Raw genomic sequence first — 12,580 nt, 5'->3', positions numbered from 1 at the left:
CCATCATCGTCTCATCTGTTTAATATATTAGGGTTCTCGGAAGAAAATATTTCAAACTTTGTTTCCATTATTAAAAACTTAAAAAATCACAATATAGCCTGGTAGGACTGCATGATGAAGATGACTAATTATAATATAAAACTTTCAGCCAGAAGACTGTCTGTGAGATGGGGTGGAATTAAGGTTATACCAAATTAGAAGATTAGAAGGTTAGGCCAGTCTAACTCTCAGGGACAAAGCTATGGGCACCATTGCTTTCTAATCCAATTAGTGTCTATCACAAGGTAGGTACTTTGTAAGTATCTATCATCTCAGTTACTAAGAAAATAAGGTTACATAAGCCTGTGGGACCAGATTATAGCAGGTTTTGATCTGGAAAAAAAAAAAGCAGTAGACAAAATAAATAAAATTACTGAGAACAAATGTTGTCATACAAAGTTTAAGGAAATGGCATGTGATAAGAATTACAAAACAAAGACAAGCAAGAGACCAGCCAGAAAGGTACTAAGGTTTTGGTCAATATATAGTATTAGAAAGGCCTCACTTTTAGGTGGCAACCCACTCCAGTATTCTTGCCTGGGAAATCCTATCGACAGAGGAGCCTGGCGGGCTACAGTCCGTGGGGTTGCAAGAATCAGAGGTGACTGAGCGACTAGACCACAACCACATACTTGTGGAAGGGAGGGAAAGGGATTAAACAGAATTTTGGCCCTCAAGGAGCTTTAGGTATGTAGAAAAGGCTTAGAATGAGTAGGTGATTCCAAGGAGGGCCAGGAGATAGAAGAGCAGCTCTGGAATTTATAGCCTGAACTTTTTGGAAATATTTTGAAAAAGGAAGAGGGATGAGTCCATATGGCCAAGTGTGAAATTTAAAAACTGATCTGTTATGATTGATGTGAGAATAGTGTTCTCTTTAAGGAGGGGATAGGGTAAGAGGGAGCCTTCTGGGGCGTACTAGAAATATCTTGATCTGGGTTTTAGGTTTCATGGATGTGTTAAGATGTATGTTATAAAATTTTTAGAAACCGATGTTTTTAAAAGTACCTAAACTTAACACTTATAAAATGTATATTTTAGGCTTACAATTTACACTTAAAATTTTTCCTTAGATATAAGTAAATTGTTTTAATTTTGTATACTGTAAAGATCAAGTCATATTTACCTGCTTAGGTAATGACACGTCACATCAGCTTCTTATCTTTGAGGTAACTATACTTAGGGAGATGTCCTGTGGTCATATATGTTTCCATCCTTTGCTTTCCTTTCTCAGTGTTTCATGTCAAATGCAAGCTATTCTGCTGAGGAAAAACACGGGTCTTTTGTATCTGTAGACAACACTGTTCCCAGTATTTGACAGACTCCACTATAGCAGGGAACTGAGTCTACCCCTTTGGAGCAAGTGTTCCCATTTTGTATCATTCCAACATCATTCACAAGTAGTAAAGATCTTTCTTTCTTAGGCTTCGAACACCCTGAAGTTTTCAGCAGGTAATTTTTGATTACTAAGCAGTGTTCCCTAAATTCCTAGGCAAAAAAGAAGTGTAATAATTTTACCATGTTAAAAAGATCACAATAAGAGCTTATACAGCATGTTTATCATCTCACCATAATCTAATTATTAACAAATGGCAGAAGAAATCTTTAGAGTTTAAAAACAGCTTTATTTAGCATACCCAAAACACAGAAACATAAGAAAAACCTTACCTGGAATGAACATAAAGTAGTTAAATACCATAATTTAATGTAAACCAGCTGTTTAAAAATGTGAAATATTATCAAATACATGCTATTTACACAGAACCAAGGTAAAGCTCCCTCCACAGTTATTCTATCAGATCATCAAAACCAAGGTAAAGCTCCCTCCACAATTCTTCTATCAGATCATCAATCTTGAAGTCATCATTAACAGTGAATCAAACATAGCATCTGTATTTGTACTGGTCAACAGGAAAAAGAGAAATCATTTAATTTAAACAGATACAATTCATTGTGACAATCAAAGCAGGGAGGCAGAAAAGTGCCACTTCTAGGATTCCAGACACAAGCACTGCAGGTGGATGTCTGGAAACCGATCCACTAAAAGACCAGGTAGCCCATTCTTTCATGTAAATATACACTGGTTGATTCAATGTAGTTACTTCTTAAGAAAGGTACTAAATAGATCTGTAAAAATAAACATTTATTAAAAATGATCAAAGGTGAATGTAATATCAGTCAGGTAAGAAAGGCTAAAGCATAAAAATAGACACTATTCCAGACAAGCCCCTTTAATTATAACAAATGTTAAGAAACTCAGTGTACAAAACCAGATAGGATAGCAAAAGGGTTTCTAAAAAGGTCAAATCCAAACCAAGATCAAACAAAACTAACCTAAGAGACCATTTCTTAAAGTATTTTATCTTAGACATTTGCTTAGCCTGTCATTATCACCTGAATGCGGCCATGAGACCTGTGGCTGATGTCAGTTAGCACTGTGGAATAGTGTGTTCTCTGACAACGGTCTAAAAAGCTGTAGCCATTGATCAGTGTTATTATTTGGCTTTTGCTTCAAGGATCAACATTCATTCTTATACTTAAATTCAGGTATCTCTAAGAGGCAGCGTTAAGTTCACTATCAGGAGTTTAGAATGTAAAATTAAATGGCAAGTATGCATAGTTAGTAATAGAACATCCTGCTCATTTGTCTAATCCTGTAATTTTCAAACTTTTGGTCTCCAGGCCCCTTTATGTTTTTAACATTTGTTGGGGATCTGGACACCAAAGAGCTTTTGTTTATGAAATTTATAGCTACCAGTATTTGCCATATTAGAAAGTAAAAGTGAAAAAAAATTTAAGTACTTATTGATTTAAAAATATAAAAGTCCCCAAATTAAAAAGTCCATTACATGCTAAACATAAATAGCATTTTAAAGAAAATAGCTGTATTTTCTAAAACAAAATCATGGAAAGATGACTTTAACGTTTTTAACAACTTTTTGAGAGAAAGTGAAAAGACAACGTGTTGGTATTATTATGAAAACAGTGTTGGTCTCACAGATCCCCCTCAAATTTGAATGTTCTCAAGGACTCCCAGGGGGGCTCATTGGCCATTTGTTGAGAACTGCTGGTTTAATCTAAGGCCTGATATTAGTGACAAAAGAAAAAGTCCACACAAAAGGAGCCTTAATTTTTCTTTAAACCAAAATACATTACTGGCTCAAACACTCCCATTCTCAGCTTTAAGTAGAAGCCAGAGATTACCATGTACTCAGGGCCAAATTCAAAACAATACTGTCATTTCTGCTGAGACCAGGTTTAAGATTTCTTAATTTTTAGTCCTTGAAAGCCGTAAAACCTATTACCTAAACACAGTCAGCGTAGTTCCCTTTCCAACATCTGCTGACTCCTGTTTGCGCTGAGCGGACAATTGTCAGTAAGTGGGCCCAGCATTGGCACAGACCAGAGGCTGACAGGAGTTGGACTGAGAGCCCACACACTCAAATTAGGAACCTGTGAGCCACTAATGGAGCAGCCCACTCGATTTCTCACTCTGTGAAAACTCAGGTACATTTGAGGGAAACAAAATTCTTCCCCCGTGAGAGCAACGGGAACAATGCTGTGACCTTACACCTAGAGTGCCCTTCACGTCTTACAAATGACTTTCACACACACCATCTCATTGCATCCTTTCAAAGCCCCAGGAGAAAGGCCGGGCGGATGATACTACTACCATTTCAGAGGTAAGTAAGGAGCTTGAGGGTCAGATATGAGTCTTTCCCAAAGTAGCCTGGCAAGGGTATGGCAGAGTGGGATCTGAATTCAGGTCATCTGACTCCTAGTTTAAGGTCCTCCCAAGCGGTCCTCCTCCTTAGGGTTTAGGGGAGTCTGCGTGGGGATGGATATGGAGGCCGCAGGACATGACGCTTCCAAAACCTGCTTGCCTTCTGTCTGATCAGCCATTTTATCCAACACTAAGGAATTGGGGGAGTGGCACAGAAATCTGACCAATAGAATGCATTTTCCATCAGTGCATGTATAACTGGTGGATTTTTTCTTCTTTCCTAGCCAGTTTATATTGGCAGTTCATTCACAGCCTGTTCCCTCTGCTCCAAGGATTTTCAGTAAAAATTCTGCAGTTAAAAAAAATCTGAAAATACAAAATGAAATAGCAACCATGAGATATGTTTGCAGCTATAACTAGATTTATTGTGCGCCTGGCACAACACAGGCTTTGCAGTCTTCCTCCGCCAACTGGAGAATGATGCAGAAATCACAGTTCTTAATTTAAGGGAAAATTGCCTGGTAATCATCTTGAGACAAAGGCTTCACTCTATACAAAAACATTAAGAAAATAATTCCCAGGGTTTTAACTAAATTTCCTCTTGCTAGAAGATTCTGGGGACGGGTAGGAGAGCGATAGAGTAAAAAGGCAATGTAACATGGAGAAAAAAAGTGTTGCCAATGAGCCAAGGAGAAGTCTGCATCAGTTCTGTCATTGATTTGAGTATCTACTTGAGAAATGATTCTTTTGCCAGGAAATCCACTCCACCAAGATGTTAATACAAATAGCATATGACTTTCAAGGACACTAAGTGAACACTGTTTAAGTTTTGTGGGGGAGGCACTCAATTACAGCACCAAAATCTCTCCTGTGAAAGCAGCCAAAAGCCATGAAGGACCAATGATTTTCTTGCTGTCCACTAGGAACAAGGTATCAATTATTATGCCTTCCTTCTCTCTCTGTCACCTTCTGAGATGTTCCTCAAGTCAAGACTGACTATATGCACTTTTTTTTCCCCTTTTAAGAAAGTTAAAGAAGGTTAACAAAAGCCTGTAAAAATTTTAAAGCAGGCTAAGTTCATCTTATTTTCAAAATTCAACAGCATGTTGCTGTTACACAGTGTTGGTGCCTTCCCCCCAACCCCCAATTTTGGTGAGTAATGTTCTCTTACAGGGGATTTAGATAGATGTTAATGACTTTTTAAGACAGGTGCCCATATCCTGGGCTGATGTACACACACGTATATGTGCATGTACATATATACATAAACATACATGCGCACACACCGATGTACATCTCCTAGGGAGACCTCCACTAGTATTTTTCCCTCTTCACATATTTCCATTAGCAAAAATGAGCATGGATAGAGTTTAGAGTGGGAAACAAAACTAATGAAAATCAAATCGGAGAATATGAAGTGGTATGCTGTCAGAGTCCAATAAGTCAGATGCACATGACATGTATGTAGTGGTAAAGTGCTAGAAAGGTCTCTTATTAGTATTTTAAAAACGATTATAGTAAAAAGAAGTTTGCAGTTTCATTTGATGGTGGTGACCACAGGCACCATAGGAATGGCACTGGCTGAGTTGGAGTTGATGATGTCCTCATACTCCGGAGGCGGATCGAGATGAGGTTCTGTTTCACTCCTCCGTAGGTTCATCTGGCCGGTGGCTTCCTCGTAGGTCGGAGGGGGATCGCAGTTGGACAGGCGAGTGGAGACGGAATCTGAGCGCCCAACCACGTATTCCAAGAAGCCTGGGGACAACCCGCTGTTATCAAAGACTTCATCTGGTGGGGGAGGTGTAGTGATAATATTGAGGTGTTGAGGGAAGGGAATATGACCTTCTGTCACCGTCTGTCGGCGAGTCTTGTTTCTTAGGAAGCATCTCCAGATTAGGAAGATGACAAGGAGGATAATGAAGAGGCCAAAGATTAATGGAAAGGTAAGGTAAAACTGAAACCAGTCACTTCCTCTGTTACTCTCTCCTTGTTGCGCTTTCGTGTACGTGTTCCAAAATTCCTTCTGAAAATAGAAGACGAGATTAACTGTAAATCAGCATGATCCAAAGATCGGAAACAGCAAATGAACGCATATCTGGGTTTTTTTTAATATGATGAAAAGATTTGTTGGTTCCAGTGACCTGCAGTCTGTATTTTCCCTGACAAGAAACTGCAGATCATGGTGCTCCCTCTGGACCCTCCCCTAAAATGGGGAGTCAGAACCCAAGGTCTTCAAGACTTGGTGATTTTTGTATTTTCAGTTATGATACATTGGAAGGGGAAAAAGCATAAGGAATTTTCCCTTTTCCAAATATACCACCTAATCTCCCCTTTAATATAGAAGGTAAATACCATTTTTCATGTCCAATTATGAGGTTCTTATGAAGGACCCCATCATCATCATTGTGCTGTTTCAGGCTGTTGGAGGCTCTTAGTGCTCAGATGGAATGCCTTGTTTTCCAATAGCTCTGTTTGGGGCTCTTTTCTACCAGGTATTTCCCCCCAGCCCCAGAGTACACAGATTTAATGCATCTAAACATTCAATAAGTAGTGGTGATTATAATGAATTCTTGTATATCATGGGCTTCCCAGGTAGCTCAGATAAAGAATCTGCCTGCAATGCAGGAGACGTTGGTTTGATCCCTGGGTTGGGAAGATCCCCTGGAGAAAAGGATGGCTACCCACTCTAGTATTCTTGCCTGGGAAATCCCATGGACAGGAGCCTTGTGGGCTATAGTCCATGGGGTCGCAAAGAGTCAGACATGACTGAGCAATTAACACTTCACTGGTGTATCATAATTCTCTGCTTCAAATTGGAGTAATCTGTATCCCAAACCTTGGTACAAACACTACCCCCAATGCTTAAGCTTAGCTAATAATGTTTGGTTTTTTATTTCTCACAATATTTGTTTGCAGGCTACTGATACTATTTAAATACCTGGCAGAAGGTAAGACTGTGGGCACGAAAACTGTTTCATAGCACTCTCTTTTATTAGTCATAAAGGCTTTTAAAGTACTATGTGGGTCTAAGAATGACCCATAGTGTTCCACCCCTAAACTTGGTTGTCTTATAAGGTACGTAATTATTCCAACATTCTGTGATTCTAAGATAAAAGTTTGATATGCTGTAAGAAATATGGTATGATTTAGTAAAGGCGGTGTGCAGGTGAAAATATGCAAGGTGCAACATTAAAACAAGCCAAGAGTAGAGATACTATAATCCCAAAGTGTATAGCATTTATTTTAGGACAACACCCCAAATGGGAAATTAAATTTTTATTAGTGAAACAGTAATAATCCAGGTTGAAAACTCATGAAGCTTTTTGTAAACAATAAAAGTGTATGCTATTTTTGTATAACTGTTACTTTTAGTATTGCCAACTTTATTACAGAAAATATAGATTATATAAAAATTTACTAATGCAGAGATTTCTGAAAAGGAAAAACCAATCATCTGTAATTACACTGCAAAGATATAATCACTATTAACATTTTTGATTTACAACTACTCTCCTCCAACTTTCAGTCAAATCCTTACACAAATGTACATTTTTTAGAAATTAACTTAAATTTAGAAATTAAGTTAAAGTCAAACTACTAAATCCCAATAAAATTTTTATTAATCTACTTATAGAGACCTACCAAGTATCTACTTTGTAGGTAACTTTCTTAATCTATAGAGATGAGGATTTCTCCTCTCTTTGCCATCTCTCAGATCACCATCTCCTTCCCCTCCATTTAATCTTAACCACAAAACACAAATAATATGTGATTTCAAATAATTATATAATGCTAATCTTAGAATAAATGGAATAGAAAGTGACTTTTTAATCTTGTCCAGTCACTTTTGGATAATCAATAATGCACATGAAAATGGTTCTGTCTTTTTTTCATGCTTGGCTGGTGTAAATCAATTTCTGTGGTTTCCTTGGCACACTTAGGAAAGAGCAGCAAAGTTGTGATTTTTTTTTCCTTTGGGAGAAAAAACTTTAACCCTTGAAAATAACAGTGTGATTCTGTTTTAAAGACAAAGCTTAGACAAGAATGGAATCATCACACCAGCTTTTTACTTTACCAATGGCAATGCAATTCGCAAGCTGCACCTAATAATGAAGGCATACTTATCATCCCCACTTGCAGATGAGGAAATGGAGGCTCAGAGATGTTGCCTTATAATAAAACCAAGGTCACTTAACACACGAATGTTGGAGCTGGCATTTGAATGCAACAGGCCTGGTGTCAGAGCAAAGCAAAAAGCAGTCCGTCCTGATGCATATGGTATGTCAAACTTGGACAGTTTCCTAGAAAATTCAATCTTTCTCATCATGCTAAATGTGTAGTTTGAAAGCAAGTAACATTCATTGATCTGAATAAAAAGGTACTGCCAGATTTATTTCTTTGGAAACTAGACTTACTCTGTCCTTGAGGCAAGAGAATCAGAGACATATTAACTTAAAATCAAGTAAAATGACTGTCATTCAAACAGACAAACCAGGTTTATGTCTCTCTAAGCTATTTAGATTGTTGTTTATCTTACTGGAAACAGCCAGAAGATATTCAGAAAGCAAATAAGTGATTTCAAGACTCAAGTAAAACAGTGCTTTAGAGGCAATGGAAGTTTATTTAAGAAAGAAAATTTTAATGAAAGAAAGGGATTCAGTAATTTTAGATAAGGCTAAAATTACATAGATAATGAATCTCAAGGGATCAGAGGGGTCTGGCAGATCATTCAGATATGGATGAACCCTTGCATCCCTGGGATAAATCCCATTTGATCATAGTGTGTGATCCTTTTAATATACTGTTGGGTTCGGTTTACCAGTATTTTGTTGAGGATTTTTGTGTCTATGTATGTTTATTAGTGATAATGGCCTATAATTTTCTTTTTTTGTGGTATCTTCATCTAGTTTGGGTAACAAGGTGATGGTTGATGGTGGTGTCATGGAATGAGTTTGGGAGTGTTCCTTCTCTGCAATTTTGTGGAAGGGTTTCAGAAGGATAGGTGTTAACTCTTCTAGAGAACTCACCTGTGAAGCCATCTGGTCCTGGACTTTTTTGGTTGGGAGGTTTTTTGGTTTTTTTTTACATGTACTTACATACTTATTAATAATGAGAGATTGTTTTCTTCATGTTTTGAAATACTGATGTCAGGTTTCAGATCCCATGACCTTCCACCAGCACCCTAAAAGATAGGCGGCTCTTATTATGGTAAGCAGACCTAGGGATTACAAATCTATGCCTTAGCATTTGTTGGGAGTTTTTAAATCACAGTTTCAGTACTTGTGACAGGTCTGTTCATATTTTGTATTTCTTCCTAGTTGAATCTTGGGACATTGTACCTTTCTAAGAATTTGTCCATTTTATATAGTTGCCTTATAATCCTCGGTATTTCTGTGGTGAGTGTTGTAAATTCTCCGTTTCGTTCCTAATGTTAGGTTTGTGCCCTCTTTTTTCTTGATGAGTCTGGCTAAAGGTTTATCAATTATGTTTATCTTTTCAAGGAAGCAGTTTTTAGTTTCACTAATCTTTTCTATTGTTTTCTATTTATTTGTGCTTTATGATTTCTTTCCTTCTACTAACTTTGGGGTTGTTTGTTCTTTCTCTAGCTGCTATAAGTGTAAGGTTAGATTATTTGAGTGTTTTTCTTGTTCCCTGAGGTAACATTGTATTGCTGTAAGCTTCCCTGCTTTTGCTGCATCCCATATGTTTTGGATTGTCATGCTTTTGTTTACCTAGAGACAAATGAATTATTTTTTTTTCTTCAGTGATCCATTGGTTGTTATTTGTTGCTTTTCCCTTGTTGCTTTTTATATTTTCTTTAGTTTTTTGACAATTATTTTGGAGGCAAGAGCCCCAAAAGATAGATGTTTCATCATAGTAGGTCAGTATGTGAAAGAGTCTACCAAACCAAATTTGTCGCTATTTTATTATAAAATGTCTGCTTTTCTGATTTGAATTTTCTCAATACCATTTTTAAGTGGAATTTGAGTGACTCCAGGCCTGAAGGACCCTATTCCTAAATTCAAAGAGTAAAGCCAAGAATATTTTTCCAGTCTTTGAGTAATCAGCTCAGAACCTACCTATGTGGTAAAGTTTGGAAGTGGGTGATGTGCCCAGTGAGTTTGTATTGCTGAGGGTCCGGCAGCATTTATACTCAGCACTCATATTCTCCCTTTTTTTTTTTTTTTTAAATTTTTTTATTAGTTGGAGGCTAATTACTTCACAACATTTCAGTGGGTTTTGTCATACATTGATATGAATCAGCCATATTCTCCCTTTTACTAAACAAGCATGACAGGGAAGGAAAGACCACCAGAGACAAGGGACAGAAGCCACAATCCTAACTCCAAAAGCTGCCTTGTTGGGAACAAGTCGGAATACTCCAGCAAGAGGTCGTTCAACACTATTAAGATTCTTTATCTAGATGGGTGTTCTAGAGTAAAAAAAAAAATGCCTGTAAAAGTTACTTTATGTTCTTTCCTTCATCAAAAGAGTAGGACTATGTTGATCTAACTTCTGAGAAAACAAAGACTACTTGTAAATTATGAAGTACAATATAAAAGATAAGGCATTCTCTTGAAAATTGCCACTAGAGTGTATACAATTTGCTGAGAAGCAATATTTATGATAAGCATGGTGTCAACTTATTTTACTATAAGTTGTAAATGATATGGCTGGAGGATGAACAAGGTACAGTTTTTCTTTTGTTTTAATTGGAGGATAATTACAGTATTGTGATGGTTTCTGCCATACATCAACATGAATCAGCCACAGATATACATATGTCCACTCCCTTTATACCTCCCACCCCCTAGGTTGTCACAGAGCACTGGCTTTGGGTGCCCTGCAGACAGGTTCATCAGTTCCATGTTTCTAGATTCCATATATATACAATATAATGTGATAGTTGTCTTCTCTTTTTGACTTAACTTCACCCACCTCATTAGAACTGACTCAAACGTGTTCAGAAGTTACAGTTCTATCTTTTAGAAAATAACTATGGGGATTATTATTTTGCTAGGTAGCATACAGCTTACATAAAGTAAAAAACTCTGTAATTTAGGTATAATGGTAATGGTTGTAAAAAACTGTGAAGGTTTAGATTCAGGATACTTGAGGTGGGAACCGATAGCCGTCCCCAGTATAAGAGGCAACAGGAGAACTCTCAAGTCCCAAAATATCCCTTGTAAGCAGCATTAAAAACTGACTGGTATCCAGCCTGGGCTGGTGATCTGTTTCACCCTTGATAATATACATGTCTGGATGCATGAGACAAGTGCTCAGGGCTGGTGCACTGGGAAGACCCAGAGGGGTTGGGTGGAGAGGGAGGTGGGAGGGGGGATCGGGATGGGGAACACATGTAAATCCATGGCTGATTCATGTCAATGTATGGCAAAAACCACTACAATATTGTAAAGTAATTAGCCTCCAACTAATAAAAATAAATGAAAAAAAAAAAAAGAGAAAATGGAAAAAAAGAAAAAAACTGGTAAAAATCCATCATTTTAGGGTTGCAGTTCCTTCTGTGGACACATCAGCTCTACGCAGGGAACGACTGTTTTCTGGAAAAAACCTAAAAAACTAGCAGAGCAACTTCTACTCATCAGGTGAGCCAGGGAAAACCTATACTGAGGTGGGTAGGAAAGGCTGGGTCACAACCTCCCCATAGACCCCACCTGTCGTGTGAGGACCTGTCATTGGGAGGGGTCTCAGAAACATGAGCTGTTCTCCTTGAGGAGTAAAGGATTTGAGCTCACGTGGGGGCACCCCAACTGTACTTCGCAGGATGGGAGCGGACTCAGGGCAGCGGCAGCCAACTCAGAAACACCCAGACTTCTGTGAAAGAGACTCACGTGCTTAAAGCATCAATCGGCCTGAGGCACAGGCCTCTGAGATAACATAGACATCTTTTAGGCCTAACGCAATGCTCTCGGGGTGGAGGACAGCAGGGGCCACCTTGGCATCCTGGAAAGAGGCTTTATGTCACAGCTGTGGCCTGAGGGGCAGGTTTCTATGGAAACATACAGCTCAGGCCCCCTCTAGTCCCCTCCAGGATGGCTAGCAGCTCCTGTGTTTGTCACCTCTCGGTAGTGGAACAGATATGATAGTTCCTGGCTGGCTACCACTCTCAGGGCAGAGCACAGACAACAGATTGAAACACAGCCCAATTTTTGTGTGAAAAATCCTTCTTTCCTTGTCTTAGAGCTTCAGGCTGAGGAGCAAGATTCTGGTTTGGTGCTTATATAGGGATTTCTGAGGGCACTCTGTGGATGAAGGCCAGTGGATGGTACCTTTGCACTCTCCCCCCACACTGCTCCAGGCTGCTGGTATCTCCTAGAAAGGAGCCTGTACCCTCAATCTGGGACCCCGACTTTGTAGGCTGCTGCCTAGGACACAAGTCTATACCACTGGGCCCTGGTAGTCAGATGACTTACCCCACAGGACTATAGATTATGTTCGCACATTTTAAAAGCTGCTGTTGGAGGCCTGGCTTCTCATCAGCCTGAATGGAGGTGCTGATGGTGATCCTCTCCTTTGGGTCACTGAAATGTCTTGGCACACCCCCAAGGACTGGGAGTCATTAGAAATAAAATGGGCTGCTTGAACAATCACAAAGGTTTGACAGGCAACCAAGAGCTAGGACAGGGGTGAATGACAAGGTTCTTCTTTTGTAGACTACTTCTTCAAGACTGGGAGAGGTGGTGGTTTCATCTACTCAATAGAAACCACCACAGAGAGCCAAGGAAAATGAGAGGAATGATGAAACCTCAGGAACAAACCTTGAACGAAACAGAGGTAAGTGACTTATCTGATGAAGAG

The 12,580-nt window shown here is 38.8% G+C and overlaps 1 protein-coding gene across 2 annotated transcripts in view; it reads right to left on the bottom strand.

Annotated features, from left to right (window-relative positions):
• Window positions 1-1,640: 1,640 nt before the first annotated feature.
• The window catches only part of PRRG1 (proline rich and Gla domain 1), a 160,245-nt gene continuing 149,305 nt past the window's right edge, over window positions 1,641-12,580 (bottom strand). For both annotated transcript variants that reach the window (XM_043458378.1, XM_043458379.1), the window contains exon 4: window positions 1,641-5,783. In XM_043458378.1, coding sequence (XP_043314313.1) covers window positions 5,298-5,783 — 486 coding nt within the window. In that variant the 3' untranslated portion in view covers window positions 1,641-5,297. The remainder of the gene's footprint in view (window positions 5,784-12,580) is intronic.

Source organism: Cervus canadensis, chromosome X (assembly GCF_019320065.1).
Source record: "Cervus canadensis isolate Bull #8, Minnesota chromosome X, ASM1932006v1, whole genome shotgun sequence".
NCBI classification, from domain to species: Eukaryota; Metazoa; Chordata; class Mammalia; order Artiodactyla; family Cervidae; genus Cervus; species Cervus canadensis.
The sequence above is the reverse complement of the archived record's forward strand: the minus strand, read 5'-3'. Positions and strand labels throughout refer to the sequence as shown.